Source organism: Psittacula echo (assembly GCF_963264785.1).
Source record: "Psittacula echo genome assembly, chromosome: 6".
NCBI classification, from domain to species: domain Eukaryota; kingdom Metazoa; phylum Chordata; class Aves; order Psittaciformes; family Psittacidae; genus Psittacula; species Psittacula echo.
The window spans coordinates 66,723,588-66,742,803 of record NC_137743.1 but is presented as its reverse complement, the minus strand read 5'-3'; the positions used below and the strand labels follow the sequence as shown (position 1 = coordinate 66,742,803).

The following is a 19,216-nucleotide window of genomic DNA, read 5'->3' as shown; positions in this document are numbered from 1 at the left end:
GATAGAAATTATTATTGAACAATAGACTACTTTGAGGGAAAGTGAATTGACTACAGAACTAATTACCTGTTCTAAAACCAGTTCTTAACTCTTCAAGAAAGTTTAAAGTTATCAAAATGTAAGTTCATTGTATTCTATTTTTACCTATTGAAAGTAAGTAGTAGTAGTATGTTCTGAAAATAAGCTTATCCTTTTAATTCCTCCATCTGCAACAAGTTCATTACCAAATTTCTACAAAAGCTCAACATTTCTGAAATAATTTACAGCACCAAGAATCTAAAAGATGCCTCCAAAATAAATGCTGTTTCAATAAAAAGTATAGACAAGAGTAAGTCTAAATCAGTTTAGTAAAAGCTCAGACCTATAAATCTAGATAGTCTAAATGGTTGCCTTGACATAAACTAAAGGGGAGCTAAGTAATTGACTGTGGATAACCAGTAAAGGTCCTAAGGCATTTTTGCAGAACACTAGCCTCTTAAGTGACAGTATATTGGAGAGTAAGTCTGACTGATTTCCTGATTCCCGGTGTTGACTTTGTACTTCCAGATGTTATACAGGTGTTTAAACAAGATACGGATTCTGAATATTACGGGAATTACTGCATTATTCATCTTGCCCTCTTAGGATATTTCTCACTAGGAAAAGGTTGAAGGTATTATAATCAGCTTAGTCACTACTAATCATCATTTGGTTGAAATATTTGGCTTTTTTTCTTAAGTATAATTGAAAAAGGGATCAGATAAAATGTTTTAAATGCTTGATATATCCTCTAGTTAGCTAGCACAATATATAAAAGCAGATTATATTTGCTGTCTTTTCTGTACTGCTCAGACAAAACCTTTCTTTTAATACCCTGAAAACAGGATTTGTTTTGTACTCTCCTCATTCTATGTGTTTCTGTAGTCTAAAACAAAACTACTCTCTACCCTAGCTTCTGTTAGTAAAAAAACCAAAACCAAAACGCCCACAATTTACCAAGCAACTACTTCATATATAAGTGATTTTTCTTTTCTACATTTTTTCTGGTGATGGACAAAGCATTGTAGACATTTTCCTAAAATTGGCAGTCACTGGAAGAGCTAATTAATGCAGTACATCAAAGATGAGGATTAGTATTGAAAGCTTGCTCTTTGTAGGCAAAATGGCACTAAATGCTAGCTTGTTGCATTCTAACCATATTTAAATGTCTACCTATTATTTCATTGAAATAATCCTTTCTATTACCTTCCCATCCATTCATGTATCAGTCTGTACTTTAACCTATTGTACTGCGATTTAGAAATTACCCCTTTTCTTAGAATACTTCTTCTGGAGAGAGATGTGGAAACAAATGTCAGTCTTAAAATTAATTCTTCCGGGTTTGTATTTAAGCTGACAGAAAAAATAATCGGTTTAACTGGTAGTTATAATTTATTGGATGTTACATTTTTAGAAGTAGTGGTTAACTAATTAGATAAAGTTCTAATACTGATCAGAAACTACTGAGCAGATATTAAAAAAGGGGGGAGGGAAGGAAACCTCTCCCGACTGTCCAGCAGGTAAAATTTATGATAACCATTTATATGTTTCAGGAAAGGTGATGGGTGTTGATAGTTGCCCTCAGTTTTGTGTAGTGAACATGATTTTTGTTCTTTCTGATCCTTGAAGGCATCTGTGTACATTACTTGATGTCAGTTGTCATCTTGAAGACAGAGCTTATAAACCTACTTTGTCTCACAAAAAGCAGGCTTCATCTCTTTCATAGGCAGCTTAGTTATGCAACAGTCTTGGAGGAGCTTCAAAGTCCCAATTATTTCTGCAGAATAGTCGCATTTTATATACTATTTCCAAGAAACTTGGTTTATTAGGATCTGTCTGTTCTCTAGGTACTGGCTATCATGTTGTTTCAGCACGTTTACTGGATAGCACCTTGCATTTGTAGCCCATGTTCCAATTAGCTAGCTGGGCTAGCTACTGAACCACAAAAAAATGCAAAAGGAACATCTTATAATACTTGAAGCGTAGTAAAGGACAGTTGAATGCTGTATTTGCTCAGCTGTTCCTTTGAAACTGGATTTCTTTAAAGCACCTTATTTATACTGGTTACCTAGTTGGTGTATTTTAAGGTTGACATTTTGCAAAAGAAAGAGGTACTTTTTCATAAACCTATCTTAAACTACGTTTTGGTTTAATTCACTGAAGCAAAATGCTGTGGTATGTTTTCTCTTTCTGTAGACGGTATAGAATTACTGTTTATCAAAAACAATATTTTTGATCAGTCATAAGTAACTGTTGTGTTGCCATTTTTCAATGGTACAGCACAGCCAGAATGATGGGAAGATGCCCTGAGAACAACTTATTTCATATGGCTGTAGTATTTTCAGTTAGTATCTGCATGTGTGAATGCAAGTTTAAGTTACTCATAATTTAGTATCTTATTTACTTACAAGCATCATCAGAATTACTTGAAACTTGCAAATCTTTTTAGAATAACATTTTTATTTTTCACCCCACTATGAAAAGCAGAAGAAAAGAAGAATGAAGATAGGACAGTAGAAACAAATGAAGGAACATCATCAGGGAAGTCCAAAAGGAGATTTCCAGATTTTGGGTGAGATTTTGTTTGTGTTCATTTGGAAACAAATGGGTTTCAATGTTCCTTTTGGAGAGTATCATGTTTTCCCTCAAAGAATTTCCTGGGGTTCTCTGGTTTTTATCTGAATACACAATAGCTCTTGAGCATTTTTAGTGTTTATTTTGATTATATGTGGTCCTTGGAAGTACTTGCATAATTCTGTCATGGTTTTTGAGTAAAAGATGAGTGACAGTACTTTTTTTTAATTACGTGCATAATCAGTAAAATCGTGCTTTGTACAACAACCTAAATGTGGCTTTTTGTAACAGCTGGAATCAATGTAGAAACTAGCTTATTAATTAAAAAAAAGTCACACTGTGTAAATGTAAATGCTTTATGAAAATTGTGGGGTTTTTTTACTTCAGTGGATTACGGAAATCTGGAGGCAAGGGCAGGAAACACGAAAAAGAAAACCTAAGAAGTTCTCTGGATAGCAGGTAGTTGTTTTGTTTGTTTAATACATACATGATGTATTCCTAAAGATTTTAACCTAAGTATCTGTTTTAAAATTATCATTACTATTTGACTTTAAAGTACATTCAAGTATAACAGTGGTAGAATATGATGATTGATAAGATGATATGGAAGTGAGCTTCTAATCTCCTGAATAAAGAAAAATACGTAGAATAGTATAGAGGAAACAATAAAACTGGGTTACATTTTAAAGTGGCTCAGAAGATTAACTCTTTGTGCCCTATCTTAAATACAAAAACTGTATCTTGCTTAGGAAGATTAATGTTGAGTTAATTTAATGTTGAGTTAAATTAGCAAATTATTTGAAATTGTTAAATTGTGTGAAATATCTGCAAAAACACTTAAATTTGTGTTGTTCAATAATTCAAATTATTTTGGATGGCAATTTAAAGGCAAGAATTGTTTTCTTTGTAATTATCAATTGTGCTATGGAAAGGATAAGAATTAGTGGTGTGTGTTTCAAATTTGTTGTATTGTGCGTGGGTTGTGTGTCTGGGGACAGGGTGAGGTGGTTTGTTGTTTAACCACAATTTAATCTACTTATTTCAGAGGTTCCCGAGAGCTGTTGGATGACTCGGGCAACAATCTGTCTGCATCCGATTCAGATTCCCCTGTTCCTACTTGCATGCCTTTCTCTTGGTTTGGAGATAGCCACAAGGAGTCTCAGATTTCTAGTAGCAGCTCGCACTTCGCTCAGAGTGGGCAAGACAGTTGTGAACACGGTCAAGAGAAGAATAAGAGCAAGGTAAAGATGACTAATTTGTGCTTTGAATGTTTAAGCATTACATCTTGATAAAGTAAAAATATTAGGCTTTAGTATGTGGAAGCTTGCTGACTTAGTCCTTGACCACATCCCCTCTTCCAAACAGTGCTGCAGAAGGCTGAGGCTTCACAGCCCTCACAAGCAGAAACTGTGTGAGTGTTCTCATTCCCTCCTGTTCAGTTGAAGCATCAGTGGAGGCTATTCAGGCTGGAATAGCATCTAGGGAACAGTCACAGGGTATGTTATTTCACTGGTTTATAATGCTAAAGGTAATGCTAGCTTTAGGACAGCATAATTTTAAAAGCCAAATCTTTTTACCTGTGTGATATAGTCTAATACTTGGAGGAAGTGTACATAAATAGAGGTCAGCTTCCCAGGCAGTTTGCCAACTACCTCGTGCCGTACTGATATGTAGGGGTGAAGTGCCAAACAGGTGGATGGTTTTCATTAACAAATTTAGTATTGAAAGCCAAGAGATGTGTCTTCTAGGCAACTGCTTCTGAGTAAGAGATAGCCTTCTAGTAATTTAAAGCCTTGTAACCAAGTCTTAAGAAGGAGACTAAACAGTTCAGTCTATAATCATAAAGTTACCATCTTCACAGTTTAAACTATTGGAAAGTAATGGCTGTAAAAAGTAAGAAATGTGCTGTCTAAATAGTTTGTTAAAACCCATTTCAGTGTAAGACTGTTACTAACAATCTTACTAACCTACCCCCATTCTTGTTTCCTTTGGATTTTGTCAAATTATAGCTATTTGAGTAACCTTGAAAGCTATTTTTGAGTTTCACACTTTTTTTTTTTTCACTTTGGTTGTCTAAAATACCCTTCCACCTTTTCCTTTTTCTCTGTCCTGTTAAAGAGAAGTGAGTCACAAGTCTAGAAGAGAAACTTTCCGAGTTGTAGTCCATGAAGTCACTGACAATTTGCAAAGGCAATTTGTTAAATTACGTTTTGTTTTCTTAGTGTTAATTTACAGTCCCTATGATGGGAGTAAGCTGTCTGCACACAAAGTTTGTAAAGTGGTTTTAGAACCGCTTACCATAGCACAGGAACTTGAGTAGAAATTTTTAATCTCTGAAGTACACTAACACTTTACAGAATACTGTCCACTATGTGTCAGTCTTATGCATTTACAGCTCCTATGCTGTTTGCTTCTGTTGAAGCATGCAGTGACCAAAAGATGTTTCTTGGGTAAATAACCCAAGGATCTTGGGAGTGCAAGATCCATGTTGAAGAGGGTATGCATACAAATTGGTACAATTTTTGATTAAATGGGAGTGCATGACTGATCTCCTAATAGGCTTATAGCAAAGTTACCAAGAGATGTTTTCTGTATAGATAAACATTCATTAGTTTAGCTTTCGAAGTCTTTGTTTCAGAAGAACCCATTTGTCCCCACTTCATTCATCCTTTCTCTGATTCAAATAATTTTTCTGAGCATAGTAGAAGTCCCACTTGCATTTCTACTATAAGTTCCCATAATGTGCTTAAGCACCCCTTAATGATGTTTATATAGATGCTTTTCTTGGCAGTCAAAAAGGTATAGATCTTACCAGATTTGATGCTCTTTTCCTTTCCATGTTGTCTTGAAATAATAGCCTTTTCTTGTCATCATTGTACATTTAAGTTGATTATCACTTTAACCTTCCAGCTGGTTTCTTGCCTACTGTTTTATTTTTTGTTTCCTTCTCATGCTCCAGTATGTAATTGCAGTTCACTGCTCTTTTCTTTAGTGCCAGTTGCAAACCAGCAGCTGGAAGAATATACAAGTCTTCAACTGTCTTCCTGCTTTATAAAATGGTAGAAAGCTGACCCTGTTAAACAACATGTTCTCATACCTTAATTAATCCTAAAACCATACTCAAGCTTTCTGAAGTCAAGCTGGTTTTACTTTGCAACATTTGGGGTCTTTTATAAAGACAGTAATGAGACAGTAGCTACTGCTTGGAATGACTAATCTTTGTAGATCTTAACCTGCAGTGGATCATTAAGTTTGCACTACAATAACAAGACTGGTAAACCTCACTATGAAAAGACATTAAAACTGAAAAAGAACTGTGCTTGACCACTCAGCAGTGAGTCTTGTTACTAAAAGAACATAACAACAGGGACAAAATCATCTTCCCAGAATTTAAAGAAAGAATGCTTCTTTTTGTTGACTTTAACTCCGTAATATGTATTGCTTTTATGTCTGTAGTATCCCATATGATCAGGTGAAAATGTTTCTTAAAGAGCAGGTAAAAATAGAAGCCCTAACATAAGAACTTTGTCATGTAAAAATCTCTAACTTTTGTACTGAGCCTTTTGCATTGTCTATAATTTCTGTAGTTGAGTTTTAATATTGCTGGTGTAAGGAATTAAATTTGAAGTGGGTTCTGTTTCTGCAAAATTTGCGTTTCAAAATTATGATACCTAGAAGGTTTTTATTTTCTTAAAATGATACTGAAGTTAGTCTTAAACTTCTAATTTGGCAAACTAATGAATCAACTTCTTGTTCCTTGTGAAAGCTGGAAACACAAGAACTAAAATCTTGTGATCTGAGTTTTGCAGACTGTTCAGCCTTATGAGATTTCTAAATTACACGGTTTGTAAATTAGGCCCTTTACGTAATCTACTGCTTCATTTAGTCCCATTGATACAATGCAAACACGTACATGCCACCCATATTTAGGTGTATGCAGTGTTTAATTTTAGCTGCAAGGAAGAGCACTGGGATGTAAACTGTTTATATCCTAGTACCTTAGGAAGCATACCTATAAAACCTCTTCTATCTGAATTCTGTGCTCTTCCAGAATAAAAAAAATCTTTGCAACTGGCTCTCAATCCTTAAAAGGAAGGTACTACTTCTTTAAACCAAATAGGAGCAGGGGGGAGGAGAAAACGTTACAGCTGGTGCTGACATGCTTTACTTTTGGTTATGTTTTCCTCATATTTTTTTCTAAAGTCTCATTAAATATTTTTCTCTAATAGCATCCTGTCTTTTTTATTCCTTTTTTTTTTTTTGTTTGCTTGTTTTTTGTATTTTTTTTTGTACCGCTTTGTTTCTGAACTGCCCTTGATTGCTCTACAAAGGTAGAAGGAATGAACTGAGGGTAGCTGAAAGAAAAGCTCCTGAATAGATTTTCATTTTGGGATGAAATTAGTTGGAGAATAGGTTGATGGACAAAGTAGTCTGTTGTTTCTGGTAATACCTTTTACATCTAAAAGACTGAATAAGCACCTAAAATATAATGTAACTTATAAAATAATCTACATGGGCAATAAGAACTCCGTTTTTCAGTTATGTACAGTACCACCCTATGAAAAGTAGCAGAAAAACTCAAGTTGTGCTTTGGGTTGGGATTGTTGGGGTTTTTTTGTTTGTTGGTTTATGGTGGATTTTTCCTTGGGTATTGTTTTGTTTTGTTTCTTTGGGGTTTTTTTGGTTTTGTGGTTTTGGTTTGGTTTTGGTTTTTCTCTTAAGATTAGAAATGTGTAGCAGTAATTTAGAGGAAAAAGGGACTGCAAAGATCAAGTATCCACCCTGAACCCAAGGCCAGAACAAAATTTAAAGTTGAGTTTAAACTGAAATCAAGTTTAAACAAGAACATCAAGTTTAAATCAAGGACACAAATACAGAAGTACTCAGTGAATACAACTGCAAAAACGTAGTTCTAAGTTCAGTAACTTATAGGAGCATCACTTACTGAAGAAAAATGTCTGTAACATCAGTTTAATTTAGGATCTCAAATTATTTATGCATATAGGGATATAGTATGGCATCCTTATAAAGTATGGTTACTTGATTAGACACATAGAGAAAATTACGGTAAATAATTTCTTACTGTTTGTAGACAACACAAGGTAGTGCTGAGAAATAAATTTTAGAAAGGTAAAAGTAGGAGGCATGATTTTGGCAGAGTTATTTTTTACTCACTAAAGAAAAATAATGTAGAGGTCAGGATCTGAGTTGGAAATGGAGGTAACCAAACTGGAAAATATTCTGTGAAACACATACATTGGTATTCTTTAGGAGGATTTTCTTACCAAACCTGCTGTTAAGTTTTCAGGTGTAGCATCTGGGGAGGTTTTGTATTCTTCAGCTTCAGTCATAAGCTGCTCAGGTAACCTGCCTGAAGTTGTGCATGTAGTGGCCGCTGAGTAAGTTTGAACCTAGATCCTGCTGCTTTTTAGATGCAAAGGCAGGCATACAGATCCAAAAGCTTCCTTTAAACACAGACTAAGTGTAATAACTAAATGTAAACAGTAAATGCTATGAAGATTTTACATTCTTTCAATATGATAGTTCTTACATTAGTCATATTTCTAACCTGAACTTTAATTTCTTAGTTTTTTAAAAAATATAATAGTAATTTATTAAAAGAATAAATTTTTTAAAATCTTTCATTTCGTAAGAGTGTTCTATTTTGAAAATAATTTGTTCAGGCTGTCAAACTACATAATTTCTGTAGATTTACAGTGTTAAACCATTTTTTGTAAAGACATAGAAATAATTGCTGAATTTCTAAAATATTCAGCTTTGTCATACTGTTTTTACACTATTTGGTACTTTAGCTATAAAGATTTTATATAGCTTAATACAGTCCATTTATTATAAAAATTCTTCTAAAGATATTTTACATCTATGTGGTGTTTTTTATATCAAGGTAATTTTCAGATTACATGATTCTGTGCCTCAAATGCAGCCACCTCAAAACTGAATCATGGAATAATTTGAGTTGGACCTGTAAAGGTCATCTAGTCCAGTGCCCCTGCAGTGAGCAGGGACATCTTCAACCAAATCAGATTGCCAAGAGCCCCGTCCAACTTGGCCTTGAATACTGCCAGGGATGGGGCATCTACCACCTCTATAGCAACCTGTCCCAGTGCTTCACCACCCTCATCAAAGCTGTTAAAATGAACAGCAATACAATATCTTAACTCAGTATTTAAAGTTTTGGAAAGCTTGTCCTTAGGCAAGCTCCATATTCTCTATTCATGAACTAGTTTGAACCCTGATCTGCAAGCTTCTGAAAGCTCCTTGCTGTTCCAAATCTCAATGTGTGTTAGGCAGGGACAGCCTATTCGTTTCTCTGTTGACTGCAGTGGTTCGATAATGGGCCACTATGAAGTCTAAACCTAGCTCTTGTTTCAGAAACTTTGGAATTTATGGGGGCACTTCTGTGCCCTGGGAATCTTAATGACAGTAAACAATTAGGACTGATCTTTATCTCACCAACAGAACAGCACCTTCTGAAGCACATTCATAGTACTCGTGTAGGTTTGAGTGGAATACAAACTCAGTATGAATAATTCCAGCAAATAAGTCTTAAATTGCTTCTCCTCGAATGTGGTATGCCTGCTGAAAAAGTAACCACATGTATTTCCTTGTGTATTAAACGGCATTTGGGGTTATGACCAGTTCTCCACACAAGGTGCTCTTATTGGGGATATTGCTTTAAATCTGTTACTGTGTTCTTGAATTCATTAATTTAACAAGAACAAGTCAGATGCTTGATGTCATGAGTGCTTTTCATATGTAATCTAAAGATAACTAAATTGTACTTTGGTTTATTTTTGTTTTTTAACAAAAAAATACTAGAATGTCACCTTATGACTTGCTTTTCCAAAGAGTGAGTTAATAAAACGTTATTTCCACTTGTTTGCAGAGTAGAGTTGTCATAGATGACACATACCATAGCAAGCCAAGTTGTGAACTTTCAGGGTTAGTGACAGAGCCAAATCTGTCAGGTCGTTCACACACTTTAACCTTCTCTTCAAATGAGGTGAGTTTCAAAGTGTGTATATGTGTGTTGTTGATGTTGTTGTTCACACTACAGCATGTTTAATAGAAACAGATGTGTGTAATGTGACACTAGATGGCTGTTTCCATATTTGAATGTTGAAGAACACTGTAAAGAATCAGGAGTTGTTACTGAACTAAGGATACTGACTAGTAGATGCCTTATCAGCCTTTTGTATTCTGATCCTAGTTATAGTGTAGCAGTTGGAATTAACTCTTTCTGATCAAATTGCAGTTTCTAATTTTAACACCATTCTATTCCACTAATTTAAAGCAACTTCCTGGGTGAACGAAAACTGCAGTGTTTTTGACCTTGCCTTCATATCTGTGCGGGTTTGTCTTGCCATAAAATTTCATCTATGTAAAAGCAAACAAAAGGAAAAAGAAAAAGCAAGATAAAAAGACAGACTATAATGGTTCTGATATGTAAGTAGAAACTAGATACCTGAAGGTCAGTGGTCGTTACCCTGGAGAACTTGCTCTTTTGGCTACAGCTGAAACCTAAAGTCTACACTTCGGTAACATTCTGAGATGTTGTTTCATGCAATGTTTGACTCGTGTGCATCATTATAGATTAAATCCATTATAGCCTAGGAGGAGTCATTAAAGTCAGAACAGTCATCTTCCAGAAATGAGTTGGAGGGCTTGCCAAACTGATAGTGATAATGCTTGAAGAAAAAACTACATGGTGATTCATGAATGTGGGGGTTTGTTATTTACTATCTCAAACCAGGCTTCGGTGAAAATCTTAAAGTATTCCAGTAATATATAGGAAGTCAGAACAGTTTTACAATAGAAATACTAACATAAAATCGGGTGTCAAAAATCATATAACTGGATTACAGGTTTCAGTAGTGGATTAATATCTTGAAGATGTTTATCAGAGATGACTGTCATAGATACTAATTGGAGTTCCTCTGGTTTCATTAAATCTACCATTGCAAGTACTCCCTGCTGTTTCTTGAATAGAATGGTTCATGAACGGAACATGTGTTTCTAAAACTTTCAGGCAGTAGAAGTCATTAAGATTTTAACAGACCTTAATATCTTCTTGACTGTTGTTCTTTGATCAACGTTACAACTTTCTGATTCTAAAATTCAAACAAAAGTTGTCTGTCATTAATTGTGCACATGTAAAGTGATGATTTGAGCTTTTTTTTGTTATAGATTAGTCAGATTCTAGTGTTATCTCTCATTCACGTTGCTTATACATATGACAAGAGAAAGTTGTACCTTTTCAGTAATTATATTGATTATCAGGGTCTGTTCTGAGGTTAATAATAAATATCTCTGAGCTGGTTTCTCTTTTGGAAAGCAGTATATGTGCAGGGAAGTAGTTCTGTTCTTGTGGTTTCTTGATTTAGTAGTGCAATACATTGAGTTCTAGGAAAAAGAAAGCAATCATAGTAATCCTTAACTTAGGCTCTTCGCAAGTAGAATTTTCTACCTGGTGCTTGTTTTTTGATGGGCATTTATGAACCCATCCAGGGATCATGCTAGCCCACATAACCCCTGCTTTCAAAGGAGTGGCATTACAGCGTTTTGCCCTACAAATCCTGGAAAGAGACCTCCGCTCACAGGTTAGCAGGCTAGCTGGTTAACCCTCCTTTAATCTGTTAAATGGTGTGATGGCATTGGTGTGTTCTTGGAGTTTATATTTTTATCTTCAGAGTCTTCAGTATTTCTGCATTTGCTTTAAAATCATCTGGATTTTTATGCAGCAGCACATGGTTTTCTTATTCTTCCACATCTTACAAGTACTTTTGGTTCTGCTTTCTGAATTTGAAGCTGATCTTTTGTATGTGTGTGTGCCGTGGCTTTTTTGGGGACTGTAACTCTGATGTACAGCCAGCTTGGGACAGTCATTCTGTCTCTGGAAGAACAGTAGGGGACTGGAAAAAAATATGTAGATGTGTTATTTAATGATCAATAATTACTCATAAAATCAGTGTTCTTCACCTTATTCTTCTACACTTTCCACTTTCCTATTCATATTCTTAAAAAAAAAAACAACAACCCAAGTACTTTCAGGTGTGAAAAATTCAAATTGCACAGGATTAAATATCTTCCTGTTCACTTCTGTGAGGTGATGTTCAAGTGTTTCAACACCAATTCAGTTTTTGGTACAGCTTCATCTGGTTTTAGAGTTGTGTCTTTACCAATATGAAGTAGGAGTTTGTAAGCAACTGATAATGCTGAAAAGCATAGATGAGAATTATTAGCTCATTCTGGAAGTCTTCCATGACATATCTTTTAGCTGCTCTAATCCTTGCTGCTTGGGAGAACTGGTGCAGAGAGTCCCCAGGATTTTGCTGGGAGACTGCATTCACTTGGTGAAGTGAATGAATCTGGGCCTCTTTGACAAGAGTACACCTTCTTCAAATACTTACATTCTGAAGCTGCAGAAGCAAACTTGTTGCATGGCTAGCACAGATGAAATAGAATTTGTGAATTCCAACCAGAATACAGCATTTAACACGTTTTCCAGTGTAAAGGAGATGTCTATAGAGAGACGTATACACATACCACCCCCACAAAGGGTAATAGTAAATATATATATAAAAAAATACACATGTGGCTATATATATTTAGTATTTCTGGCTGCTGATAGATCAGCCACAAATCTGAGATACAGGTCAAACTTATAATGTAAAAAGTGTCCCCTTTTTAATGTATTATCCATGAATGCTTGCCTAGTATGAGACAAAGTTAAAAGTTACCAATCTCTATTTTCTATTACAGTATCAGATTGGAGAGTACTGTTATCTAAAATGTTTTAAAATAAACTGGCATTTTGAAATTCCTTTTAATAATCCTTGCAGTGAATCTTGTTTCTCTGTACTCATCTCTAGCTTGATACCTTGCATAGAAAACTCACTGTGCCCCAGTTTTCATACAGATGCTGTATAGAACACTTCAAGCAAAACCTTTTCTAAAGCCCTTTGTGGCTATTTTATGAAAATTGCTCCTCTTCTTCTGCACATCAGGAAGGTGGATGTGTTCACACTTCTTTATATGTACATAAGCATTTTAATGTGGATTAGGAGTTCATTTTTTGAAGTAAATCTCCTGGCAGTCCTGTCTTGTCTTAATGTGATTTATCTTGGAAATCAAATCAGATGTACCAGGAACACTGTTGGAGCACATTCCAGCTGCTAGTGGCCATTGAGTGTGTGTGACCATACCAGGGCTATTTGGAAGTGAAAAATCTGTGAAAATGCTTGTAGTATGTGTTTTAGGACATCAGCACAAACTCTTCTGCTCTACAGACTTGTTCCTACTTAACCGCACTACCTCCTAATGTAACCACTGTCTTTTTGTTTCACACACCAAGGAAAGCAAAGCCATTTCTCATTACTTACAGTCCTCTGATATAGCAGAAATTTAAAATTGTATTTGTTTCACCCGATACATGTGTTCTATGTTGTGCTCTCAGATCCAGTTATCAGATCATGCGACAAGCCTAGCTAGGTATTGCTATCTTTCACTTGCAGTCACCAGAATTATTTTGTTACATTGAATCAACTCTTTCAAATTTTCCATCAAGGGAGTTGGATTTTTAGAGATCTCTCCCATTCGGAGCTGTAGTTGTTCATCTGGAACTTTACAAGGGTCATGTCCCAGATCCATCACTAGGAAGATGCTTATTTCTATGTTTTCTGTTTACAAATGACATGCTTAAAGCTCGCTTTAAAAAGTGGACATACTGTCTGCTGTTCTGCAGCTATCTTTGATAAATAGTGGAAGCTGCCTAGTGGAGCAGTCTGCAAGTCTAATGCAGCCTGTACTCAATCATTTTGGATAGTTAATAAAACTTCAGGTGACTCTGATGTTACTGATTTAAGTATCACACCTAGAATTTCTTCTGTACAGACACTGAGCTCTGTTTTATGTGGCTTTTCTTTTGTAACGAAGTCATAGAGTGCTTCAGGATGAACAGCAGTACCTTTTTCCCCTCAGAAGCCAGCTGAAATTGAGGGAGCTTCAAAAGCATCGTGCACTCACAAAGTGTACTTTCAGTGGAAGGCCACAAGCTCTTATGTTTCTGAAATGGCCCTCTACTAGACAGACCCTTTAAAATGTTGATGTGATGGCATTAGATGAAAGAATACACAGTAATCTATTTTTAGAAATGTACCAAATTTAGTAAAACTGTAGCTGGAACAGTCACCAGATTTACTAACTATTAGAGTTGCTTTTGTTCTGGATTTCCTTTACTTACCATTAATCAGCAACACAGTTGAAGTGTTACTTGATTCTCCTTGGTGCTGTGTAGGGCAGTATATAACATTAGGATTGAACTATCTTAACCAACTAACTGAGGAACCTTCTTCATTGTTGGAATGCATCAAATGTAAGCTAATGCTTTGCTATATAATTTCTTAGAGAAAACCATTTATGTTCTTTAATTCTGACTTAAGTTTGTGTTGAATGTTGTGTCTTTTTGTTTATAGCATACTCCTAGGCAAACTGGCTGTAAGCTGTGATCTCAAGAACTTAAGTACTTTTGGCACTAAAGTATGTTTAAGAGTGTGTTTTGTAAATCAAACTCAATTGGCACCTGGAATTCAATATATAGTCAAGTAAAACATTGCTCACAGTGACTTTTCTCGATTCGTTAGGCATTAGATGATGAATTTACAACAACAGGAAAGCAAAATCAATGGCACAGTAGACCTATTTCTGAATGGACCACCCAGCAAGTATGCCACTGGTTAATGGGAATGAACATGGAGCAGTATATTACAGAGTTCACAGCTATGAACATAGATGGACAGCAGTTAATGCAGCTCGACAGTGAGAAGTTAAAGGTATGTAAATATCCCAGGATAGATTTTTAACTGTGAATTTCACTGCTTATTCAGACATATTTTTAACCTTACAGTCTATTTTCCTATTTAATGACTTTTTAGGGGCTAGAGTTTCGCTTTTTAAATACACGGAGACGATACAGTTAGCTGAGAACTTAGTAATTGATTGTACAATTAAAGACAAGCCATTTTTAGCCATTTTTTCATAAAAATACACAATATTTCTTCCTTTTTTGTATCTTGAGGAAATCAAAGTAAGTGTAATTCCCTAAATGGGCCTGATATATATGTCTTCAGTCTTGGCATGAGGTCATATGAAAACAAGATCCAGCCATTCCAAATGCACAGAAATTCAGGATCCAGTTTTAGCAATATCGTTTTTTCACATCTGCTCCTTGGGAAGGCTAAAATCCTATCTGATGACCTTTTAAATGTTTTCTGATTTTAGTCCTGCTTAAAAAAAAATCTAGTGTAAATCTTTCTTTGAGCCTTTTCTTGCCATTTTACCTCTGGAAAAGCTGTGTGGTATGTATACCCTCGCAGTGCTAGTAAACTTTCAGTTTTTCTTTCTTGTTAGATTATCGGGCTGCATTTTGGGCAGGCAAGATGTGTGACTAAAATGAGGCTTATTGGTCTATATATTCTGGCATAAGGCAAATTATTAATGATCTGTAGTAGGTTTTGAGTGTTTTAGGGAGGGGGGGGAAAGTGTCTAGCTTCAGCCTCCAAAATATACCTGCATTTTAGAATACATGTGCACACAATGTCCTGTATTTTGTTAGATAAATATTTCCTTGGACATATGAAATACCCGTTAATGGTCTACCAAATGACTGACTGTGGGGAACTTTGGGTGTTGATACGTAATGCCATTCAGCGTTCCATAGAGCATGATCGAGTGCTGTGTGTAACTTGGAATCGGGTACTGCCACCTGCTGATCAGAAATCAGTGTGTGCTGTTTACCTTGGGATACACTTTTTAATAATACTTTAAAGTCCTTAACATTAAAAATCAAAGAGTAGTTACCGAATATAAATTCCACTTGTACGAAAAGAGAAAAATATTTTGACACTACTACTTCGTGTGCTATTTGCTGGAAATTACCAGGTGTCTACATGTTTATAAAATGCAACAAGAAGCTGTTATTTCACAATAGTAGTAGGCCCTGGTTTCCTTACTTACTTTGAAACCCAGATGATCATTTACAATGCTCTTGAGGCTGTTATTTTTCAAATATATAGGCTGTCTAGCAGCAAAATGAGTAACACTTTCCTAAACTGTTCATACACACACACACTGTTGACAGCGCTGTTGGAAAAAATAATGATAAAGTATTTTTCTTTCTTTTTTTCTCCCCAAAAGGCTTTGGGAGTTTCCAGTCAAAATGACCGATCAACAATAAAGAAAAAAATTAAGGATATTAGAAAAACACAAGAAAAACTGGAAAAGCAGAAGGAAAAGTTTCAAAGGAAGGAGAGAGAAGTTCGCAAGACCGGCAGAGTGGTAACCAGTCTTGAATCAAGCTGCTAAAATGACCCTGTTTTATTTTAGTGCAGACTTGCTTCATCTTGAGGAAGTTCAGCAGATTTGTATATAATTGTATAATTGAGGGAGGAGGGAAAGTGCAACAGTTTCACATGGTAGGTGGTTTTTTACTTTTTAATTATGGTCCCTCCCCATTACAACCCAATGAAATGAAATGTTTTCAGTATTTTTATTCCTAGTTGACTCTGCCTGTACTAATAGACAATAATTTAACTTTCTGCCTTAAGTAGTATTTGTGCTTCTAAGACCTCAGATGCCCTTCTCATTGAAATTGTTTGGGGAAAGCAGAATACTGTATTAAAAATCATTCCAGTATCAGTCAACCAGCATTTGATAGAGTTGAACCTGATAGAGGGACAGTAGAAAAATCCTGCCAACAAATTCAGTCTGTGATAGTCTGTTTATCTGTTGCAACTAAAGATGTATAGTAAAAGTTAAGTTTAAGAAAACAGTAATGTCAAATTAATTTAAAAAGAAAGCATGTATTTCAAATTTATGGATTATTTTGTTTAAATTCTTGTATTTCTGGGATTTTCCTTCAAAGTTCACTGGAGTAGCATATTGGGTTTGAATTTTATGTGTTGCAACTTACTGAGAAAATAACAAGAAAAGTATTTTCACAAACTACATACATGAAACATAATGTTTTCTGTACACGCCCCGTATGGTGCTGGGACAAGGTTTAAACCTATAAATAAGATCTTTTTTAACCTATTTTTCCTAAATAATACATAGTTTTATAGATTTACACTATGAATGCGATCAATTTGCAATACATGTATTTCTCTTTTCTACCTGCTACAAGATTTTTTTGCGGACCAAATTTATATATTTGCTAATTTTAAACTATACTGTTTTTCAAACTTAAAATACTGAGGGAAAAATTGTAGGGAAAATTATCACTGAAGCACTGGGTTTCTGCGTTGTACTTAAATGTTCAATTGTAGACTACAGTTTATTTCTCTTTAAAGGAGGATTTGATTCTCGGAATAGTTTAGAACATGAATTGGTGTTTTGTCTATTTACATACTATTTTCTAGAGCTACTACAACAGCACTTCCTTAATTAGATTATTGCAGAAACATAGACTAGTTTAAATATCTGTTCCACCATAGAACAAAACTTACATTACCTGTTTATGTGGACCAAGTTCTCCTTTAAATCTGTGGACTGTTTTTCATTTTAATTAAATGAATGAACTTCACTGTTGGGTGTTTCACAGTTGTTATTTTTTTTTCTATATAAATGTCTTATGAAGTTCAGCAAAAGGACTGTATGGAAATGCTTCTGCACACTGTGCATTTCCAAAATAAAGTTTGAAATCTTGTTAATAATTACTTTTAAGAAGAGGTTCAATTTGCAGTTTTGTGCGTTAACCAGCAATTCTTTGGTCAAGATTTAACTTATCTACTTTGTTTCCAGTAGTTTTGAGTTTGTACTCCAAATTTACAGACCTTGAGCCAAAGAGGAATGCTGCCCTACTGATAAAAGAGAAGGGAATTAGAAGTACGGAATGATCAGCTGCTTAGGATCAAATATGTAAACCCACTCTTCAGTTTATTTCTCAGTTAAGTGCTTTCAGCTAAACAGAGAATATTGATAAAACTATGTATTATGTTTTTCCTTTAACCTAGTGATCTGATTGTTGCACCTGTGAAGAGTTTGTTTCTTGGGAAGGAGTCTAGTACAAATCATTGTTTCCAAGGTTGGCCTGTGTGCAGAGCTGTTGTAGTTAAATGGGGGTCATAGCAGGGATGGTAAACTCACCTGCCACCTGAGCATGACTGTCACAGACCACAGCATTTAACATCTGTCAGATGCTAAACAAGAAGGGTGGCTCCACTGACATAGCCTAGTACCAAGCCATAAAATCACCCAACTGCTGAAAGATTAATTTTTAAAATAGTTTTAATGAATAAATGTAATGATTCTTTCAAGAAAATTAAGTTAACGCAAACCAAGATTAATTTCACAGTGCCAGACTGAGCTCATTTACATACAAAACTATTAATATCAGCATTTGGATAGCTGAGCTAGTATACCAGTTTTCTACAGTGATTCACTTCAACTTTAACCAGTGTGCTAGCAATGACTTCAGTACAGTTATGAAAATATTGAACACATAAATTCTTATGAACATCTATTTAAATCAACAGTAATCAAAGATCAAACTTGTAAGTAGGGTTAAACATTATAAACTGAAGTAGTATACATTTGTTTTCACCACAATCATTCGGGTGGTGGGTGAGGAGATGAATACAAATATTACACAGCAAGTTGTTCTAATAATCAGAATTAATTGGTTGCTAGTTGAGAGTACAAAAGAGGTTTTATTTTGATAATACCATCTGAAATACTTCAGTAGACTTTCTAGAAAGTAAACTATTAGCTTTTCTTCTGAAACGCTTCTTTTATTTCTCAGATATTACAGAAGTCAGTTCAATTAAGTTAGTTAATACATTAAAAAATTAGTGTAAATGCTAGAATGTTCAGCTTCAGAGTGAAGGTTTTAAAATCCCTTGCTGTAACTTTCAGCTTTACTTCAGCAAAAGCAGTAGCTGCAAGTGTTCCCTCTTTTGTACAGGCTCCATTTTACAATATGAGGAATTTCTCACATACATCCATCTGACATCCATGTAGCTATGCACATGGAAAAGGCATGCTAGTCACCACCTCACATCCTTATAAAGAATTAAAATAGGGACCTCTCAAAGTATGCACAAGCTTGAGTGGAGCAGGTAACTTTTAAACTGTTCTAGTGGCAATTAATCCTCCCTCAGTGTTAATTTAACGGTGTATGCAGCCCATTCTGTAAATCACTCCTGTTAAAGTGACCTACATTACCTTGACCAGGGTGTAACACCGTTTTTATTGTCTGGCAGAAGTAGGCTAGGGCGGTGGCAGGTGATAATCTTGAGTCTGTCTCAACTACAACTAGAATAGCAAGACTTTAACTTCTAATATGCCAGCTATTCCCTTCACTTGTGGTACCTCGCCTTCTGCTCTGCGCAGATAGGAAACTAGCAAAATTTAGGCTTATTCTTTCTTAGAGGGGTTATGCATGTCTGCTGCAGAACAAAAATCACAGAATTACATGCAATGTATTAACTGAGAAGAATTATTTCTCGGTGTCTTTAACTGTAGCAGCCCTCAAATGTTCAGGAATGACAGGGATCAAGATGCAACATAGATGTGTACCATTTGAACAAAGCTGGCACAACAGGCA

At 35.3% G+C, this 19,216-nt stretch overlaps 1 protein-coding gene across 1 annotated transcript in view; it reads left to right on the top strand.

The window, feature by feature from the left end:
- Positions 1 to 15,975, top strand: part of LOC308223096 (neurabin-1-like) — a gene marked incomplete at both ends in the record, with an annotated part of 42,272 nt that extends 26,297 nt beyond the window's left edge. Inside the window, 6 exons of the mRNA XM_080621742.1 lie at positions 2,506 to 2,590; positions 2,980 to 3,051; positions 3,638 to 3,833; positions 9,500 to 9,616; positions 14,256 to 14,444; positions 15,808 to 15,975. Coding sequence (XP_080477868.1) covers positions 2,506 to 2,590; positions 2,980 to 3,051; positions 3,638 to 3,833; positions 9,500 to 9,616; positions 14,256 to 14,444; positions 15,808 to 15,975 — 827 coding nt within the window. The remainder of the gene's footprint in view (positions 1 to 2,505; positions 2,591 to 2,979; positions 3,052 to 3,637; positions 3,834 to 9,499; positions 9,617 to 14,255; positions 14,445 to 15,807) is intronic.
- Between the last annotated feature and the right edge of the window lie 3,241 nt (positions 15,976 to 19,216).